The sequence below is a fragment of the Myodes glareolus genome, chromosome 24 (genome assembly GCF_982192425.1).
Source record: "Myodes glareolus chromosome 24, mMyoGla1.1, whole genome shotgun sequence".
Lineage (NCBI taxonomy): Eukaryota > Metazoa > Chordata > Mammalia > Rodentia > Cricetidae > Myodes > Myodes glareolus.
This window is the reverse complement of record NC_142049.1, coordinates 22911695-22933595: the sequence shown is the minus strand read 5'-3', so window position 1 is coordinate 22933595 and position 21901 is coordinate 22911695. Positions and strand designations below refer to the sequence as shown.

The following is a 21901-nucleotide window of genomic DNA, read 5'->3' as shown; positions in this document are numbered from 1 at the left end:
TTGAGCATCTGCTGAAGATGTGGGCCTCACAGAAAGCACTGTGAGGCTATGACACCAGGCAACAGGAGGAAGGGTGACTCCCCCCCACCCCCGCCGCCCCATTTCCCACAGACATAGTGCTTTCTCTGCCTCCAAAGAAAGCCCTCCTACCCTTTGTCATTTTTCTAACCTTGGCACTGTCGCAGGTCAGGAAGACAGGCCGCGGGAGTTTACTAATGTACTTTGGTGCGGGAGAATTGTCTACCGAAGAGGCAGGATGTAAACTGCCCAGCTGAGAAAGGTACTGAGCCGTGTGGCTAACGTAGATAAGGATAATGGGGTAACATAAGTTATAAGAGCTAATAAGTAGCCTGACCTAATGGGCCAATCAGCTTTATAACTTAAAGAGATCTCTGTGTGATTGATTTTCTCTGGGACTTGCCGGTTGTGGGGTACCGGGCGGGAACAGATACCCCAACAAGCCAGCCCCTCGTGTTACAGTACTTACCGTGTGCCTTATTTAACAAAAGCGCTGGACACCTAGACACTTACCACAGGGCTGTCTCTGTATCCCCACCCCTTCAGAAAGGAGTTTGGGGCTGGGCTTCCCACCAGGTTCCAGGTGCCTGGCATGTGTCCTTCCTTCCAGCCCCTGCAGATGGCAGAGAGGGAGAAAATAGCTTTCTCTCTCTCTCTCTCTCTCTCTCTCTCTCTCTCTCTCTGTGTGTGTGTGTGTGTGTGTGTGTGTCTCCCTCTCTCTCCCTCTCTCTGTCTCTCTCTGTCTGTCTCTGTCTCTCTTTCTCTCTCTCTCTCCCCCTCGCTCCCTCTTTTCTTTTTTTTCCCCCTCTTCTCAACGGTGTTTTGACCTGCTTTGACCTGCTTTGACCTGCAGCTGAGCAGGAAAGCCCAGCATGGCTGGAGGCAGGGTCAGGTGTGAGCCCCACATCAGAACGAAGGATCAGGCTTCCAAACCGAAAGGCCACTTCTCTCACCTGCGGCTTCACCGTCCTGGGAAGTCTTTATTACCTCCCATACCACTGACCTTCTGGTCCCCAGAGCAGAACGTTCGTGCTCGACCCCCATGCCCCCTCCCATACCCAGACTTGTTCTCAAGCTTTCACATCACCCTGTTGCCTGGGAGTTGGTTCCACATGGCTTCCGTGGGAGCCTGGGGAGGGTGGCCCGTTTGGAAAGCTGAGGTACGCCCTTCTTGGCACTCAGCAAGGGTGCTTGTAGCAACTTGGCATGTGTGGAGGCTGAGGCAGGGCAGCCCTGGCTGGGTGTGACTGTGGGGGGGAGTACGGTCCTGGGAGTGCCACTCAGCCACCTCTGCCCAGGCTTAGCTGGACAGTGAGTTCACCCTCCAGGACCCAGCTCCCCAGGGTTTCTGCCTTCCTAGGTCACCTGAGGTTGTCTCAAAAGCTCCCCTTCTTGCTCTCAGCCAAGCCTGAACAATTAATTCCCAGTGAAGCTCATGGGTGGGAGTCACGTTGTAGCGGAGCGGCAGCTCTGGGGCCCTTAGGCGGCCTGGGCCAGCGATGTCACACAGGAGCGGTCAGGAGCGGTGCTCCCTTCTGGCTGTGGTGATGGGTTAAGTGAGGTAGGTTGTGCAGCACCTGGCCAAAAAAAAAATCCAGTCAGCTGGGTGTGTCCCTCTCGGTATCTGAGGCCAAACACCTGGGTGTTTACGCCAGGATGATTGAGTGAAATTCCTGCCGGGGTGACGCCAGCAGGCAGCCTCAGGCATCCATTCCTGTCCCAGAACACCCCCACCCCGCCCCGCCCCACCCCGCCTCCACGCACACCTAGGTTCCTTGCTATGGGACTCGAATCAGCAGAACCAGGCCCTGCTGGAGGCTCACGCTCAGAGGCAGCAGTTGGCCCTCCTACTTTGCGTCCTCTCCCCCACTTCCATCAGGATTGTGTTGTGACATGTTTCCAGAGGTGTAGCTCGGGTTTCTTCTCCAGACTGGGTGGGCAGTGAGGGAGGGAGGGAAGCTGGAGACTTCAAGCTTCAGGGTTGGCCTCTCCCCGAGGCTGGCAGATTTCCTCTAGCGGCTTCCCCTCCTTCCACCCGCCTGTGGCCTAATTGCAGCTATTGCCTCTTAAGTTACACGGCTTACTAAAATAGTGTTCTAATGCTGCCACGGGGGCTTTCTGCAGGAGCTCACTGGCTGAAATCAGTAGGCAGGCAGGCAGGCAGGCAGGCAGGCAGGCGCTTCTTTTGTAGGCCTGCCAGCAAAGTGAACTCCCTTCCCCCTCCCTCAGGCATTTCCACGGAGGGAGGGAGCTAAGACTGGGGAATCACAAGGTAGGCTTCTGAAGGCCGAAAGGCACCAAGACACACAGTAGGAAACAGCTTCCACCGCAGGGGCCAGAGTGACAAAGGGGCTGGCCTGCAGGGCTTCTTACCTCAGGGCAGCAAAGCAAGGGGCTGGAGCAAAAGGGCCCCAGCGGGCCTTCAGCCTTCCCTTTTTCATCTAGTGCCCCCTGGTGGCAGATTCTAGCAGGATGGCGGGTGACAAGTGGGGCTTTAAGGATTCCTGCTCCACCCAGAGAAGGACAGTGATTTGAAGTCAGGCGATATTTTCTTGATGCCTTCCTCCAGCCTGCTCACCGTCCTCACACCAGGGAGGTTTTTTTGCCTCTTGTCAGTCTCTGGGAAACGCTGCTTCCCTGATACCGTCACGCCTCTGTCCAAACTCAGATGAAACCTTCCTGAAGTTGGGAAGGCCAGCCCCGCCTAAGCACAGAGTGTGTTCCGAGAACCGCTTTCAGCCCAGTTCCCAGCCCACGGCAGGATCCAGGACTCTGAGCAAGCAAATCAGGTCAGACAGTCACTGTGCAGAGCTGAAAACATCTTGACCCTGCGGCTTGTACTCTAAAGGATCCTTACCGCTTTAAGAGAAGGCGTGGCCGTCTCCCCTCCCATCTTACCCTGCCCCTCCCCCTAGGCCCCTGAAACCCGATCTAATCCCTTTGCACGAGGGTAATTTATTGGTCTATTGGGCTTTTCTTGGTGGCAAATTACATTGTCTTTATTCCTGGGCTCTGGCCCCGGAGCGCCTCGCACATTCCTAAGACTCCTTTCTCAGGGTTGATCCTTCACACCCCCTCTGGGCCCAGGGCAAAATAAGTTTTATTGAGATGCTTTGTCATGCAAACGGGGTGGTAATAAGCAGGCTATTATTCTGAAAGATGGGGCTTGATTAGCAGTTCAAAGGAGGACTCGGCTACAACGGAGCTGTGGTTGTGCTGGTACGGAGATATTTTTCTTCCTGCTGACTTGGTGTTCTGTGAGCATTGCCTTTCTGTTTCCCAGAGGTGCCGGTTGCCATCCACAGAAAATCATTTAAGTCTCATGAACCTAAGCCATGTGGCTTCCCTCTCTACCATGGCTTGGTGGTCTACAAGAAAGGCAGTCACTGGGAGCTCTCTCTCAAAAATGTAATTGGCTAGCTATGAGCAAATAGGTACTTCCTGAGCCCTGGCTACATGGAGGCTCCAGGTTTCTGCCGGAGACAAAGTTAGATGTAGGTGTTAAAGGGAGGCGGGGTGGGCATCAGGAATCTCAAACTATGCTTTAACTGTGGAGTATGGAAGTGGGAAGGTTGTCAGGATAAAGATGAGGAGGCCTTGTTCTTGGGAGGGTGACAGGCATATGTTGGAAGATGTGTCCACCTTCCTTGAGAGTTTCAGAGGAGCAGCTGCAAGGTCGGGCCAGAGAAGGCAGCACCGGGAAGGACGCCTGGGTAGACCTCAGTGTATATCAAATGACAGACGGGAGGTGGTTACCTTTTAGCCTATATCTGTGTGGCTCTAGGAGAGGGCAGAGAGGGAACTCCCTGAGAGGCAGCTGGAAGTGTCCAGAACTGAGAGAGCTAGCTTGCCCTAGCAAAGGTATCTTGGGGACAACTGAAATTGTCAGACTACCACATTCTGAGTCTCCGTGGTGCACCTTGCGAAGTGAAGCATTGCAAAACCAGGCGTGGTGCACGCCAGTAATCACCACCTGCAGTTGGGAAATGCAAACAGTAGAATCCAGAGTTCAAGGCCAGCCTAGGTCTCCTGAGACCGCCTAAGTGTTCCAGGCACAAAGTAGCTCACACCGATCACACCGAAGCCTTGACTCTGCTGAGCCAGTCAGAAGTTGGTGAATAGTTCATATGATTGCTGGGGACCCCAAACTGAGCTCCAAGGGTCCCCTCTACCCAGCCTGGTCTGGAAGCCCACCTTGTTCTGCGAACATCAACATTAGCCCCACCTATTAAACCAAGTCCTCTGCCTTGCATCTTGGGATTTTAGGACAGGTTCAGGGATTTCCTGTTGGCAAGTCCAGGTAGAGCCACTGTCCTTACAAGCTTCTGGATTCTCTTTATTTGTCCGGCTGTCATTCTCAGGACAATAGCGAATCCTAAATGTTGGTGGACTCAGGAAACCTGGGCTCAAACAAGATGTGGCAAGCACACAAGGTCTCACTCACGAGCTTTGCGGAGTGTCAGGCTCTGGGTGAGATAGAGCAACGGACAGCGAGAATCAAGAGACCCTGGAAGCATCCTCAGTCCCGGAATGCTTAGAAAGAGAAAAACCAGGCCAGGGAAATGGCTCAGAAGGTTGAAGGTGCCTGCTGCCGAGACTAACCACCTGAGCTACATTCCCGGCACCCACATGGTAGAAGGACTTCTTTAGATTGTCTCTCAGACCTCTACATATGTGCTACAGCATGTGTACAAACACACACGTGCACGTGCGTGCATAATATATATATACATACATGTAAAATACCTTTTTTTAGAAAGAACTAGGAAAACATTTCCGTACTAATTGTATTAACTCTGGGCATATTGGCCACCGGGTGAGGTGAGGCCACTTGCATGCCATACCCAGAAAAAAACAGTGACCTGCCTCTGGGGCCGTGAGTCCCTTTCTGCCTTGCAGAGAGCACTGAGAGTCTTGCCCAGAAAGACTGGCTTGCCCTCTGTCTGTACAAGCTGCTATCAGGTGTGTTACATACTCCCAAACTCTTCTGCTTCCATGAAGATTGGCCTCAGAAGTCCCAGATTACTGCCAGGAATCTTTTGCTTAAATCTGTATCTGTGAAATATGTATGTATCTGTCACATAAAAAAAGCAGTCCTTTGGGGACTTCTGATAGGGGATCCCCACGGCTTTTGCTTTTGACACCAGACCAAGTTGGCTATAGGTCCCTGACCCCTAAGAGGCCTGTAGTTGGTGATTTAGAACAGAGGACATGGGGTGAAAGGGATACCTCTGTAGATGTCAGGGCCTCTCAGCTTGCTGCTGCCTATGAAGACAGTCCAGTCGTGGTATCTTGGAGGTCCCTCCCCAGGGTCCTTAAGAAATGACAGCTGTACGTACATCACTTCAGGCTGGCAGACCCCAGAGAGTTATGTTACCCTCTGAAGAGGTAACAGAGGACACTCACGGGGCACACCCACTTCTGGCCCCGACTTACCACTGTCCGGAGCATCTTATAAGCGGTTGTCCTGTTCTGAACTCTAATGTCTCCTTCCACTGTGGGAGAGTTCAGCCTTTTTCTGAAGCTCCAGGGAGGCTCCTCAAAGCTTTGGGGCAGCAGGGGGAACCATAAGAGTCATCGATAGGTCATTTCTCAGCAGCCTCTGCGTCTGGCAGCCCTCCACAAGCCTTACTGCTGGGAGGGCGCAGAATCAATTTGTAGTGCCACAACAGAACCAGGCAGGGCAAGAGATCACGGTGTTTGGGGCCTTGGGGAGCCGGTCATCTCAGACAGTGTCTTGAGGAAGGACTGGCACTGAGAAAAGCATAGAATGGGGCTGAGGAGGTGGTTCAGTAGTAGATCACACTATGTGAGCTTGAGGGCCTATGTTCAGATGCCAAGCATTCAAATAACAGCCAGGCACAGCAGAGCAGGTCTGTAACCCTGGCTCATGAAGGATGTGAACAGGTGAATCCTGAGGGCTGGCTGGCTGGCCGGTCCAGCTAAAACATTAAGTTCCGGATTTAGGGAGAGCCTTGTCTCAAAAAAATAAGATAGAGCGCCTGACGTCAACCTCTGTGCTACACACACACCACGTGTGGGCACACAAACACGGGAGGGGGTGGGAGATACCTGCATACAAATACCATACACATGCGTACCCCACCCAGAGAAAGGAAGTGGGGCAGAGGCAGAGAAGCAGTCCTAAGACCAGGGCACCTCTGAAGCACAGGTGTGGCTTTGTGACCCAAGGCAACTCCACCTCCTGAGGCCACCCACTGGTAAAATGGAGATAAAAAAAAAGTTCCTGCCTCCAGAGTAATAGTGAAGGCCTAAAATGAAAGCTGCTTGGTTTTTGATAGGGGAGATGACAGTGGTTTGGGGAACTGAGAACCGTGGTTACATCCTGCCTATGTCAAGAAACCTAAGAGGAAAAGCTATCCAAGGCCTGAGCACCCTTTTTGCCTGTCTGTTGAGGGCCATAGCAAGTCCTGGAGCCGCTGCAGAACTAAAGGCAGCGTGCGCGCATCCTGCACGTGGTAAATCTCCGAGTTACATCATCTGTGCCAATGACAACTGCGCAAAGTTTATGACACAAACCTCTTTCCCATAACGTCTTTCCTGAGTTCTGCAGGCTTGGCATAGTCAGCACCTCTGACCTCGACCTCGCCCCAGCCCATTGCATGATGGGAGGTCACACAACTGTGGGTTGGACCCTGGATGCCTGCCCCAAATCCAAAAGGCCCCCTAAGTTGTGACCCCGATTCTGTAAGGCTGACTAGGTATCACCTGTGACACCAGTATGTCACTTGTTGTTGGCTGACACGCAGACTCCCCTGAATGTCTCTGGGTGGAGAAGTTACAAGTGTCCCCATTTTTCTTTCTGGCATAGAGCCCAGAGTTTCTTCCTTTGCTCACCATCAAAGACAAAATAGACTTCGCAAGTTCAGGACCCAGCCCTTCCGATTGATTACTCCATCCTTCAAGTGGGGGTGGTATTTTTGGGTGCCATGAAAACTTCAAGGAAGATAGGGTTATGGAAGTGGGAAATGGATGTCCTGAATCAGGCTGGGGTTTAGGTCACCCGGGCTAAAGGGGTAAGAACTTACTTGCTACATTTCCTCCCTCCCCTTCCCCCAGACAGTGTTTCTCTGTAGCTTTGGCGCCTGACCTGGAGCTAGCTCTTGTAGACCAGGCTGGCCTCGAACTCACAGAGATCCGCCTGCCTCTGCCTCCCAAGTGCTGGGATTAAAGGCGCGCGCCACCCGGTTACTTGCCACTTCTTGATTAATACCCTGTCTTTCTGCAGAACCAGCGGGGATGATGCCAGGCCTGGGTCACCCTGGAAACAGGTTTCTGAAATGATGGAAGAGCGGAACCTTTGATTCCTGGCTAGATGAGACCTCCATTGAGTGTCTGCTTATAAAGAGGAAATGAAGGAGATGTGAGGTTTTTATCTCTGTACCAGTCGGTGCAGGCTATATAACAACGCCACAGGGCAGAAGCCATACACAATTCCCATTTACTTCTCATGGTTCTGGAAGGAGGGTTGGCACAGCCAGCTTGGGTTGCAGGGAGGGCCTCTTCCTGCAGATTGCCGACTTCTTCAGCATCTTCTTGTAGCGGGGAGAGAGATGGTGAGCTCTGGTGTCTTGTAAGGGCCCTAATGACCCATCATCATAACCTGTCTAAGCCTAGGTGTGCCTCAAAAGCCACGATTCAAAATGCTGTTATCTTGGGGACCGGGGCTCATTTGCGGGAGTCAGGGGGCAGTTCGATTTATAGCACGCACCCTGGTGAATGTGGTGGGGAATGAAGTGGCGACCTCAGTGATTAGCTTCCAGAGAGTGTGGCCCTTGGACAGCTGGGCCCTGGGGTGGACCAGCATGAATGAGCAGTCAGTGGGCTGGAAGAGCTACACAGTTGGGGTAATGAGTCAGGGTGGGGACGGGGATGCATTGAGCTCTGAGTGATAGCTCAGGCCTCTGTGGGGGCAGGGAAGAGGAAGGAGAGCTGGAGGCAGAGGGAGGCTGACTGCCATCCAGACCCTCCTGGCTCCTGCCATCTCTTTTGGCCTGGGAACATTGTGTCCCTCCCCTTGTTAAGCTGGGAACCCTGTTTGTTGTGTGCCCCCTGGGTCTCAGCCTTGCTATGAGAACGTCATTCCATCTGAAGTTAACCCTTACAGCGAGTTCTTTGCAGATAAAGAAGTTGAGACAGGGTCAGGTCCTCACAGCTACTCTCAGAAGTGAAACTGAGCCCAATGTCTTCCTTCTACTGCTTGCCACGTCACAAGCCACTGTCATCTTCAGACCTCTCTGTGTCCTCAGTCCTGGGCAGTAGCATGGAGAACATTCGCTGCATGGCTGAGAAGTAGAGTGCATGGGACAAAGAAGTCCACTTAGGGTCCTATAGGATCTCCAGGAGTAGGGAGCTAATGGAGACCTAGGTTCCTGGGGGCAAGTGTTCCAGATGAGTGACCTCTGGTGCCATCTGCCAGCCACAGCTGTGCAGCCAACCTGATTTGAAGCTGGCCAGCCCTGAGGGGGGGTGTGGGCATGAGCAGCCGAGGGCCTCCATCCTTTGTTCCCGCCATCCTGGTGAGGGTGAGGTAAAATGGACCCCCGTGTAGTTTCCAGTCAGGGCGGACTCCCTGTCTGTGGCGCTTTTCTCATGTGCCCCGCTCTGGGATTCTGAGACAGCAGGATGGCCAGCCAGCATTCGGCGCCTAGCACTGGGCCGGTCAGAGGCCATGTACCTGCCGCATCACCTCATCTCCATCTAGAGAAACAACGCCCAGGGCGTCCCTGTATCCACACATGTCAAGAGCACATCTTATGGATTCCGGGAGGCCACACCTTGTGGAATCTCACAGTGCTCCCTGGCTGCCATCCCCCTATACAGCAGGCACCAGTGGATCAACGGCCCAGGCTGATGCACTGGTCCTATTTTGTTCAATTGTTTTCTGAGACAGGGTCTCACTGTGTCACCCAAATGATTCCAGAGCTTGAAACCCTCCTGCCGTTGCCTCTCAAGCGCTCAGATTATGAATATGCCCCACCATACTTGGCTCTGCCCTGATGCAAGTCAGCCTTCAGTTTCCATAAAGCTGTAAAAGTGGGAAAGCTGAAAGTCTGCTATCAAATGCTTTCCCTAAACACATAAAAACTTCTCAAACTAAAAGAAAAGCATGTTCAACCGGTAGCAACCCAAAAGAGCTTGTTTACCAAAGATATCAGAAACACAGGTAGCCTGATTCTGAGCCGAAAGCCTGAGTCTCACAGAGACTGGCTTCTCTATGTTCTGTTGCTATGAAGAACCATGGCCAAGGCAATTCTTATTAAAAAGAAAGCATGTAAAGCCAAGTGGTGGTGATGCACTCCTTTAATCCCAGCACTTGGGAGGCAGAGGCAAGTGGATCTCTAAGTTGGAGAGCAGCCTAGTCTACAACAGCAACTCTGAGTTCCGGAGTGCCACGTCCCGGGCAGGACCCAGGACCTCCAGAGAGCGAGGTGGGGTCCTCACTGTGCCGGGAAAGCTCCCCCAGGAAAAGCTGAAGTCTTTTTGGTGTTGTGTCATTGTTCCGCCCTGGTGGAGGCACTGGGGAATGCACTGAGGGATGGGGTTGTCTTACCGTACAGCTGTGGTGAGCGGGGACTCCTGGCCCCACGGCTGTGTGCGCGACAAGTCACTAACACGCAACACATTCACACAATACATCTTACTGTCCTTCCTTATTTCAAATGAGTATAAAGATGTAGAGAGTTTTGCAAGGTCTCATTCTGGCAGGAATGGGGGCACATATTTAACAGTGGGGTTTAAATGCCTAGCACATTTCTGTTGCTCTTTGCTTAGAATTCTTGGAGATGGCCCTGAAGTAGAAGTATCTTGTTTTCTCTTGTATGTATTGACTTTTTTTTAATGTCCAAGGATGGTTGGTCAAAAATCACCATCCTCTTAAATGCAAATGCCCTTTTCTGCATCTGGCCCATCTGCCTGAACCCTCCTCATCATAGCCGGCTATGCAGAAGAATCTGCAAGGTTAGACAGGGCAAGTTACGCGGCCGTTCACTGATCAGTGGGCGTGGATTATAAGTGGCATCATCTAGGTGAGGCCTCCCTGCATCTCTAACCCACAGAGGTCTGTAGAGGAGGGTCCCAACATGATGGCGCGTCTGTTCTTCTCCGCAGCCATCACCCCCTGCAAGATCCTCAAGTGCAACTCTGAGTTCTGGAGTGCCACGTCGGGCAGCCACGTCCCTGCGTCTGACGACGTGCCGGAGTTCTGTGCGGCCCTGCGCACCTACGCCCTGTGCACGCGGCGGACAGCCCGCACCTGCCGGGGCGACCTGGCTTACCACTCAGCTGTCCATGGCATAGAGGACCTCATGAGCCAGCACAACTGCTCCAAGGATGGCCCCACCTCGCAGCCGCGCCTGCGCACGCTCCCACCAGCCGGGGACAGCCAGGAGCGCTCGGATAGCCCCGAGATCTGCCACTACGAGAAGAGTTTTCACAAGCACTCGGCTGCCCCCAACTACACTCACTGCGGCCTCTTTGGGGACCCGCACCTCAGGACTTTCACAGACCACTTCCAGACGTGCAAGGTGCAAGGCGCCTGGCCACTCATCGACAATAATTACCTGAACGTGCAAGTCACCAACACGCCTGTGCTGCCCGGCTCTGCCGCCACCGCCACCAGCAAGGTAAGGGCAAGGATGGGCCGGACCTGCGGGATCACACTGTTCATGCTCTGCCGGCACCAGATGCCTCCGGCACTGCTGGGGTCTTTTTCTTGTTGTTGTTGTTGTTGGTTTTTCGAGGCAGGGTTTCTCTAACTTTGGAACCTGGCCTGAAACTACCACTGGATTCTTACTGTCACTAAAGAGGCAAATGGTTTAGAAAGGAATGTTCTAGATATCCCTTGTTGGGAGATTAACCAATTTACGACTGTCTGTATTCTGCCTCTTGTGTGGTATTTCTCAGACTTCAAGACATAGCTCATGAGGGAATCATGAGACCCACACACAACTTCAGTGTCAGAAATTAGCATATAAAATATATAGGTTTATTTGCTTATTTGTTTAACCTTTCTAAGTACTTCATGCATGGGTACTGAATTTAAATCATTTCTGCCCCTTTCCCCACTCCAGCTCGTGTGTCCCTCCCACTACCTCTCAGATTATTGACCTCTTCTTTAATTATTGTGAGATATATATATCACATATATCCTTTAATTATTATTTATAATATTTATTTAATTTTTAATTATTATCAATATATCGATAATATAATTAATTATCAATAATTATTTATAATTATATATTTATGATTATTTAATTTTTATATTATATAATTGATGATCAAGTAATGATTTATTGTTTAATAATATTCATATTTATTTGATTATTATATATTATTAATTATATATATTAATTATATGGCACATATTCTTTAATTATTGTGCTATATATTATTATGATATATATTATTGTGAGATTATATATATATATATATATATATATATATATATATAATCATAGGAGTCTGGTCTGTGTTCTCTCTCTGGACCAGTGACCTTGCCACCTCTGCAGCTGCATTTATAAATGTAGCAGTTATAGAAGGTGACAGTGCTGCTCTCTGCACCCCTGCTCCAGGGTGCATGCATGCATGCACCCTTCTCGACTGGTTGGACCATTGCATCTCTGCAATAGGGTTGGTTGGACTTTTATGTTTTACTTTTTTGGCTGGTTGGTTATTTTTTTTTTTGAGCACTCAGTGGAGTCTGGGGATGTAATTCAGCTGTTAGATTGCTTGCCTAGCATTCAGTCACCAGCACTACACACAACTGGATATGGTCATCTATAATCCCAAGACTTAGGAAATAGAGCAGAGGGCTGGAGAGATGGCTCAGTGGTTAAGAGCACTGGCTGCTCTTCCAGAGGTCCTGAGTTCAATTCCCAGCAACCACATGGTGGCTCACAACCATCTGTAATGAGATCTGGCGCCATCTTCTGGCGTGTGAGCATATATGGAGGCAGAATGTTGTAAACATGATAGATAGATAGATAGATAGATAGATAGATAGATAGATAGATAGATAGATAGATAGATAGATCTTTTTAAAAAGGAAATAGGGGCGGGAGAGAGTGCTCAGTAGTTAAGAACATTAACTGCTCTTCCAGAGGACCTGGGTTCAAGTCCTAGCACCCACATGGAAGCTCACAACTGTCTGTAACTCTAAGATCTGGCATCCTCACGAGGACATACATGTGGCAAAACACCAGTGCAAATAAAAATAAATGTTTTTTTAAAAAAGGAAATAGAGCAGAAGGACCACTCCTTCAAGGTTCGCCTTGCCTGCTTACATAATGAGCTCGACGGCAGCCTGGACTCTGTGAGACCTTGTCTCAGAAATAGAGATAAACAAATAATAAATCCTTCAGTAGCTTTTGTGTCGGTTCAGAAGCCCGGGCTGCAGGATGGAATAGCTGAACAGCCTAAGCTGCTGGATCGAGTCCTGCCCTGTGTCTCCTTGACTTATCTGGACCCTAAGAGGCGAAGAGAGCCCCAAGCACCTGGAATTGGGGGGCGACAGAATAGAGTATGGACCAGCCTAACAGTGTACTCCGGGGTCAACCAGAAGCCCCTCTGTCATCCTCCTCGGGGCCGTCCCTGTCTGAGTAGTGTGGCTCCTTTTGACCAAACAGGAGGTTCCAGGAGGCAGAGGAACTTCTCCACCCAAAATGTAGTTGGTGGGAAACATGAAGCTAGGATTTGACCTCAGCCAGGACAGCGCCTGAGCCCGGCTTGTTCTCCGCTGCCACGGAGCCAGCTGAAGGCCACTCATTCTCCAAGCCAAGGAGGGCTCCATGACGCCCTGCTCCCCAGCCAGCGCCAGAGACAGCTAAGAGATATGACCCCACTTTCCAGGCAAAGGGATACTCCTACCAACCCCAGATTACCTCAGACTTGCCAGGAGGTAAGATACCAAGGTGAGGGGGCAGTGCTGCTAGGCACTGGGGTCATCTGCCCTCCTCTGTGCTGCCAGCCCTGTCACCAGAGCCTCCTGGGGCTCCCAGGCTGGCTCCCAGACAGTGGGTCTATTTCCCCAGGAGGAATGTGCTGGAAGACCACACGTTAGGCAGGGCCAGGCTGGCCCACAAGGCTGTTTCTGTTCCCTCTCTCCCTGCCACACCCTAGAGGTGACCTGGCAACCAGAAAAAAAAAAAAAATGCTCCATCACTGCCACTTCCTTCTGCCCTGGTGGCCCTGACCTACCAAAGAAGTTCTCTTTCTGGGTCCTCCGACTGGGTAGAAAACAAATAGGTCTTCACCATGGTTGCCCTACCGGGTTCATAGTTCCAGATCAGGATGTCTAGAGGGTACTGGATCTGAGGCCAGAGCGCTCTTCTCCACCCCCACCCCCACCCCCAGTACACACCCCTCCTGGCCCCAGAAGACTTAAAGGTGCCCCAGGCAAGGATCCAAACACCTTCCAGCAGCTTTCAGCTGCTTACCACCCTCCTTCCCCAGAGCCAAGATAAATGAACGCTGGGAGCCTGAGGCGGGGTGGCTGCTGAAAGCAGCAAGAAACACAGCTCTGGACTGGACCCAGTCTCCCTGCCCCCTGCTGTGGGCTCCTGAGGGCTGGCATCTGGGTACCCAGGGAGACCGGAGGACACAAAAGGGATGGGGACCAGGTAGCTGCTGCTCCGCTTGACCTAGGAAGGTGCGATCACCCAGTGTGACTACAGAGCCCCAACACAGACCTGTGTGTGATGAGGGAGGCTGGGCCCGGACCTCTGCCACCTTGGGACTTGGGCAGCGTGCCGTGAGGCAGTGGGCGTAGCCTTAACACACCTGGGTGAGGTATACCTAGACCCCAGCCTTCAACCCGATAGCGCTGTCCGCAAACCTAGGGAATTCGTTGTTCACTTGTTCCTGTGTTTTGTTCGATTCCTTCGCCAGCCTTTCGCATGTCCACTCTAGTTCAGGATTGATGCAGGGATGTCGGCACCAAAGTACTGGCTGAGCTAGAACAGGAGGCCTTCCCCACCCAGACTAACATGGAGGATTCCCAGAACGGTATGGGGTGTATGACCGAGCCTGACCAGACCAGTCCTTCCTCTGTATCCCAGACCTTTGATCTCTGCAGGCAGAAACCTCTCAGACCCCATCAGCTTGGCGCTGCTGAAGACCAGACAGTGACAGTGTTGGTATGTGTGGCCAAGCCAAACTCAAGACTCAGACCAGACTGGGAGCCTTGTGGGCCCCAGAGGAGCTACCTCAGTGGCCGATTTCCAGTGGCCTGGCTTCCTGCCTGTTCTTGCGGCCTCTTGCTCCCCGAGTGTAACGGGGTGTTCTCTCATCTAGCTGCATGGACTCTCCCTTCATGCCCACCTTGTGCTATGCTGTGCCCTCCCCGCTGGCAGCTCCTCACTCATGCTGACAGCCCAGCACGGGGTGTTAGGAAAGAAGGATGCTTTGGCCCTGACTCTGCTCGGGGGAACTGGGAAGGTCTGCCCCTGAGCTGACTGGCTCCAGATCACGACAGTGAAGGAATCTGGGGCCATAGGAAGCAAGGGACGTAAGAGACTTTCATCCCCAAAGCAGTATAGTCCCTGGGGACCTCCTCTCAACAGAGCCTAGACTCTGGCTCCAGCAGTGTCCACCCTGTCCCTGCACCGCCCCGCCCCCCCCCCCCCACACTACCTAGCGGCCTTGCTCACCCTCTGTTCTGGAGGCCGCACGCACGAAGTCTGGCCCCATAGACCACACAACCTCACTCAGGGCCATTGTACAGTCCCAGGGTACTGCCCTTAGCCCTCCTGCCCTGCCCGCATCTTCAAGGGCAATCGAAATAGGGTTTTCTACCAAAAGGCAGATTCGTCAGTCAGCCTCCCACCCCTTTGCCTCCTCCCAGTTTGGCCGGTTGTGCCCACTTTATAAGCAGAGAAACCGAGGCTCTGAGGGCAGGAACTCGGCTCTACCTCCCCACACCTTCACCCTTGTTTATTTAACCCTAGCACTCAGAAGCCTGTTATATTGTGTACTTAGTCTCTGTCTCTGTCTGTCTGTCTGTCTGTCTCTCTCTCTCTCTCTCTCTCGCTTGCTCACTCTTGTGTTGCGGGGGGGGGGGGGCACTGAGAGGCCCGGGGGCCCCTTTGGGAAGGAGGATACCGAAGGCAGAGAGTCATCCATGCATGGTGGGCTGGCAGCAGGCTGCCAGGCTTTCGACAGGCCCCCTTCATGTTGTTACTTGTGGTTGTGTCCCTGGCACAAATACCAAGGAGTCAGGCAGCCTGTCAGCCTTCCAGGAGGCTGTCTCCCAGAGAGATGGCGGTTCGAGCCAAACCAGCCTTTCCTGTTCCGCAGAGACTGATGACACTTGGAAGGCAGGAGCCCCCTTCCCCACGTCTGTGTGGCCTTGTACACCGAGTCAGAGCGCCGGCATCCCTCACCCTGCCGTCCGTCCTTCCACTGGCAGGACCACCCACTTCCCAGGCCACCCTGGCTGGGCCACCTTGATCCCTGCAGGTGCCTCCACACCACAGTGGACAAGCTGTTGGCTAGAAAGAAAAAGCAGAAGCTGAACTGTATGAAGTCGCCATTTTCTTAGGTCAGGGACGGGAGAATCGCTTCATTTTCATGTGACCCAAGGCACAGCAGGACTCTGCAGCTGAGACAGGCTCCAGCCTCCTCTGACACCCTCGGTGCCTACTGGAAATGGGAGCCCTAGGGAGGAAACAGGACATGGAGTCCCTGCTTAGGAAGCTGTGTGGCCAGTGCCTACTGGGCTCACACCCTGGGGACTCAGGGCTCCCTGGTCTTTCGCTCACAAAGCAATTGAACGGAGCTTCTCTGTCGTCATACTAGATGGACCCCACCCTGAACCCAGGCTAACATAGCTGTGGGAAGGTTCTTGTTGCTTTTAAAGTCAGAAGGAAAATATTAGTATGATCTAGACCAGATTGTAGTCTACAAATAGAATCTGAAAGATGTTGGAGTAGGATTCTTTGGGTTGGGTTGGGTTGGGTTGGTTCATTGGGGGTGGGGGGTTGTTGTTTAGTGTTTTGTTGTTGTTATTGTTTTGTTTTGATTTTTAGGATTTCTATGGGGTAAGGAACCCACCCACCCCCCAAGAAAACCAGAGTACCCTAGCCCCCAATGTAGCCTGATTAATGACCCTCCTAATGTCCTGTGAGCCTATAATACAGCGAAAAGATGGGACCCCATGTCTTCTTGTGTCCCAGGACCCCTGGCTGCTACCATATACTACCTGGTTAGCATGAGGGACCCACAGAACAGCCACAGTGCTGAGCTGAGGACTCCTCCAGCAGCTCCCAACTCTCATTGCCGCCTCCTCAGCCCAAGGAGCTCAGAAGCCCCTAGGCTCCACTACCCGGGCCTGCTGACACTCTGCTTACTTGGGTCTCCTAGGTTCTCTGCCGTTTAGAGCTGCAGCCAGGCACTGTGTGTCATGCCCCAGTCTCCACATCCGGCCTCCCTGTGACTCTGAGCCTAGGCTCCTTGGCTCTTCTACTTCTGGTCCCCACCCAAGCAGTGGTTCTGGTTTCTGATCCTTACACTTACTGGGCCAGAGATTCGCTAAGCAACCCCAGGATTGCCCTTGACCTCGTGAGCCTTCTCAGGCTGTCATCATGACCCCTTGATGACTGCTTGCTACCACCCACACCTCCCAAGCAGCCAGGCCAAGCGTCCAACTTTGGCCAGTCCCCGTGTGCCATCAGCAACCTGCTTCCTCTCCTGGGTCCCTAAAACCAGCCGATCGACTGGGATAGAAGTGGGGGCAGTGTCCCCCTGGAGTCCCATCCGCTAGCTAGCCAGACCCCTCTCCACGAGGAGGGAACGTTGTTCTACAGAGAGGAGAGCGGTAACTGACCCTGAGGAGGAACAACTCAGGGTTTGGAGGAATGACAAGGAACAGCCCTGGGTGCCACCTCTCTCTGTGACTTCAGGCTGGGTTTCCAGGTTCCTGTTGCCCTCGTATGGGCATAGGCTAGTGGCCATGGTTCTCAACCTTCCTAATGCCACGACCCTTTATTAAAGGGTTCCCCCTGTTTGGGTGACCCCCCAACCCATAAAAGTATTCCTGCTGCTATTTCATCACCGTCTTATCACTACTATTATGAATTTTAATGTAAATATTTTGGGGAGATTGTGGTTTGTCAGAGGGGTCGTGACCCAGAGGTTGAAAACCCAGAATTAATCCTAGCCCTGCCTTCTTTGGCTGTGTTACCTCAGGCAAGTTACCGCAGCTCCCTGGGCGAATCTGTAGAGTTGGAGGTGTCACCTGCCCTTGGAACGGCACAGGAGACAGGATAATAGCGGCAGTGCCTGGACTGCCAAACACAGGGCGTGTCTGTGGCTCTCAGGACACTTAACTACTGACCTTACCCAGACGTCAGCCTCCCCTGAAGCAGCCCAGCCCTTCACCTGCAGACCACAGGCTCCATTTGGAAATGACCTCGGTGCTCTGGCCTGCACAGGAGCTGTACCCACAGTCTGAAGCCTCTGGCTTTTTGGTTTTTTGTTTCGTTTTGTTTTGTCCTTTTTTTGGGGAGGGGGGGGTGACAACCACCTTCCTCCTTTCCCTATTTTTCCTCCTCCCCAGCTTGAAGTGACCCCCAAAACTGCCTTGGGACCATAACCTCTATCCTCACGTGCATGGATTTCGCCCACCGAGCATCGCAGTTCTCCATGCCAGATAATCAGGGAGTCGGCAGGGCTGTCCCTTCCCAGTTTCTAGCTAGCTTCTGGCGCTGCTGGCTTCCCTTGGCTGATGGCTGCACCTTTCTCTTCTCCACCTTCCTACTCACTCTGCCTCCTCTTGGCCGTGTCCCTTAACACGAGCCTCATTTCTGCAGATGCTTGTGTTTATCCTTGGGCCCACCCGGATAATCCAATATGTCTCCACCTCAGTGTCCTTCACCCAGAGCCATCTACCAAGCCCCTTATGCCACACTCATAGTTGGAATGAATGAGCATCTGGTGTTTGGGGGAGCAGTATTTTGGCCTGACCATAGTAGACTTAGGATCTTTTATTTTTAATTGAACATTTTAATTTTATTTTTTATTTTATCCTTATGGTTGACTGCTCTCTATAGTGAATGAACTTATTTTTCTAGTTAGGATAGTGAACTAAAGTTTTTCTAAGTAATTTTAGTATGTTTTCTAAAAAATCCAGGAAGTGGTGGTGGTGTGTGCCTTTAATCCTAGCACTCGGGAGGAAGAAGGGGTGTATCTGTTGAGTTCCAGGCCAGCCTGGTCTAACGAGCAAGTTCCAGGATAGCCAAAGCTACACAGAGAAACCCTGTCTCAAAACAAACAAACAATTACAAAAAAAAAAGGAAAGAAAATTATAAAGAAAAAATATTAAGTGTTGTAAATAGAGGCTGTTTGTTTCCCGGCCTCCCGGAAACTATATTAATTACAACACTGTTTGGCCAATAGCTTGGGCGTCTTTCTAGCTAGCTCTTATATCTTAAATTATTTTATATTTTACCATGAGGCCTGTGGTTTGTTACCTCTTGCTTCTTGGGCAGCTACATGGTGCCTGCCTCCTTCAGCAGCTACATGGTGTCTCTTTGACTCCGCCTACACTCTCTATATGTCTCTTCCAGTCTGACTATCTTCTGCCCTGCCATAGGCCAAAGCAGCTTTATTCGTTAACCAATAAAAGCCACACATATACAGAAGGGCATCCCACATCACTGTGTTCAACAGTGTAGTTGATATTGAACTATGACCACTATGGAGAAGGGAGGATCCACAGTGCCCCTCCATTACCCCAGTTTCCTAAAACCTCCCCAGATCCTAATCTACTCTCCTCTGTCCCCTTCTCCATAGCTCACTATCATCTTCAAGAACTTCCCAGAGTGTGTGGACCAGAAAGTGTACCAAGCTGAGATGGATGAGCTCCCTTCTGCCTTTGCGGACGGCTCCAAGAATGGTGGGGATAAACACGGGGCCAACAGCCTGAAGATCACCGAGAAAGTGTCAGGCCAGCATGTGGAGATCCAGGCCAAGTACATCGGCACCACCATCGTGGTCCGCCAGGTGGGCCGCTACCTGACCTTCGCCGTCAGAATGCCCGAGGAGGTGGTCAACGCTGTGGAGGACCGCGACAGCCAAGGCCTCTACCTCTGCCTGCGGGGCTGCCCGCTCAACCAGCAGATTGACTTCCAGGCTTTCCGGGCCAACGCCGAAAGCCCTCGTAGGCCAGCAGCCGTCAGCCCCTCTCCTGTGGTCCCCGAGACATTCCCGTATGAGACCGCCGTGGCCAAGTGCAAGGAGAAGCTGCCTGTCGAAGACCTGTACTACCAGGCCTGCGTCTTTGACCTTCTCACGACTGGTGACGTGAACTTCACACTGGCTGCCTACTATGCCTTGGAGGACGGTAAGATGCTCCACTCCAACAAGGACAAGCTCCACCTGTTTGAAAGGACTCGGGAACCGCCAGGTGCTGCTGTGGCCGCAGCCTTCCCCTTGGCCCCCCAGGGGCTCCTTGGCACCCTCACACTTCTGGCCCTGCTGCCTGTGTTGTGGTAGACATTTTGGCCGCCTTGGATACAGAGGGAGGTGCAGATGTTGCCGGGAGCCTTGTCCTCTCGCCCCAGCTTCTCCTTTGTCTGAGGGGCCGGGTAGTCATCTTTGGGATGCAGCCCATGCGACCCCGTGTTCTCTGCACCGTTCAGCAGCAGAGGTGGTCTCTAGCCGATGGCCTGTACCGAGCTGTCCTCAAATGTTTTGGCCGGGGCTCAGGGCCTGGGACAGCTCTCTCTCCTCTCTCTCTCTCTCTTAGTGCACGTGACAAGGTTGTGGTGATTGGTGCTGTGTTTTTGTGACAGTAGAGTTGTGTGAGAGGGAGAGCACCCCGACCCCACCGTGTGAATGTGGAAGCCAGAGCCCCATTAGCTAAAGTCCCTCCCTCCCCCCGTTACCAGAGAGACACTGGGAAAGTCGGCTCCTTCCACACCCTCACAATGCACTGAGACGGGCCCAGCTGACTGCTGCACACTCACCTACCCTGGGCCTCCTGGGCCCTCCCACATACGCGCACGCACACTGTTACGCAAGCACACTCGCACATGCTAAGCCCACGGGTACACCCCCAGCCACCACGTCAGTGAGGCTGAAGCATCTACACAGTTCTTTCCCTGGGCAGGGCCTCTGAGCAGTTTGACAGTCCTAGAGGGTCCTTGCTCAGCATCTTTAACCAATAGATGTTAAGCTTGTGGTCTGTAGGCTGTGCCCTCCTGGTCCCTTCCCATCCAATGCTACAGAGAGACTGCCCCGTGCATCCGGCCACTGCGGGTGTGAGCTCAGGGTGCCATGCCCAGGCACCTGCCTGCAAAGCCCCACGGCTGGAGGAAAGGTGTGTTTTGGCCTGAGGTCTCAACAGTGCCGCTCACGGGCTCCAATCCCATTTCTGGCTCCACCCTCTCTGTCCCTCTCCCATTGCACTTAAGAAATCCAAGTGCTTGGTTCTGAATGTTTCAGCAGAAAAGTGATCCTCCAGTTCCTGCCCTCCCCCCACTACCACCACCACACACGCTGCTAGGTGTACGAGCTAAGGGGCCCTGGGGCCTCAGGGCATGAGCAGCAGACACAGTAGATAGGGCCAGCTGGCCTGCCCTGTCCTATACTCTCTCCTCACCTGCCTTCTAGACTCCCCTACCTGCTGGTCAGCAACTCCACTCCCCACCGCAGCCTTCTTGCCTGGAGTCCTGGGTGGGAAGAGCAACGTCTAAGAGGCCTTCCAACGCCCTGCACCCTGGCAGGGTCTCCTCCCGCTAGTCCCTGGCTTAAACTCTGGCCACACGGCCGGAGGCCTGCCATTGGGAGCCCAGCTTTCCTTCTGCTCAAGGTGAGCACCCATTCCTGGAGTCCAGAGCCATCCCCATCTCTGCTGCTGTTCCGGAGGCCCCCAGGGAACCAGCGTGGTGTTGCGGCCGGCCCCATGGGCTGCCCAGCCAGCGGCCCTGCAGCCCACCCTAGCCCCCCACTCAACGTTTGCAGCAGCCCTCCACTGCTCCCCAGGGACCTCTCATACACTGGCCAGGAGGCTGCAGAACCTGCCTCTCTCTCTCCCAGAGGTCCTGACCCCTGCCAAAAACCACATGGGTAGCTGGGAGGGCTCAGGGCTCAGCCCAGCCCCTCCTCCCTGCTGGTTTTTTTTTTTTTTTAAAGCTATCCCTATGTTGGAAGTAAAAAAAAAAAATTGAAGCACTTTATTTTGGTTGTGTTTGATCACGTTCTGCTTGGAAGTGGGAACGCCTCACTGTGTCCACATGTCTGCGACCTGTGTGGGGTGTCACTGCGTGTACATACTGTAAATTATTTATTAATGGCTAAATGCAAGTAAAGTTTGTTTTGTCGTTTTCTTTTTGAGGAGATGTTGCGGTTTCTCTAATCGGAATCTGGTCCTTGGGGGGTGGAATGGAGCGGTGACGTGGACTGTGGATTTCTCCCGAAGCATTGGGCAAGCAAGCGTGTGCCCATGCGTTGTGACGTGTGAGATGCAGCTCTTTAGCCACCGTGGCCCTTTGTGACCCGGAGATTGGTTTTCTTCCTTAGGAGGACTTGGTTGGTTCAGTTTCCCCAGCACTAGGAATACTGGGCGGACTGATGCTATGGTAGAGGACTATGGTTGCCTTCTAGGACAAACTGGAGAAGGAGAGGAGCTGCTCTGAGGTCCGTAATGGCTTCATCCAGCCAACGTTGGCCAGGAGCCTCTTAACCTCCTCAGCATCCTTTCCATAGCCAGCCTAGGGGCCTGGTGGCATTTTCTAATAGGACCACTGTCCAGACCTATGTACAGCTAGGTTCACCGCTGACTGTGGTCATACATCATTCATTTTAAAAAAAAAAAAAAAAAAGTGTGGTGGTACACACGTTTAATACTAGCACTTGGGAG

The 21901-nt window shown here is 52.6% G+C and overlaps 1 protein-coding gene across 2 annotated transcripts in view; it reads left to right on the top strand.

Annotated features, from left to right (window-relative positions):
• Positions 1-21375, top strand: part of Rgma (repulsive guidance molecule BMP co-receptor a) — a 46655-nt gene extending 25280 nt beyond the window's left edge. For both annotated transcript variants that reach the window (XM_048434827.3, XM_085682631.2), the window contains exons 3-4: positions 10150-10664; positions 18832-21375. In XM_048434827.3, coding sequence (XP_048290784.1) covers positions 10150-10664; positions 18832-19533 — 1217 coding nt within the window. In that variant the 3' untranslated portion in view covers positions 19534-21375. The remainder of the gene's footprint in view (positions 1-10149; positions 10665-18831) is intronic.
• Positions 21376-21901: the final 526 nt, after the last annotated feature.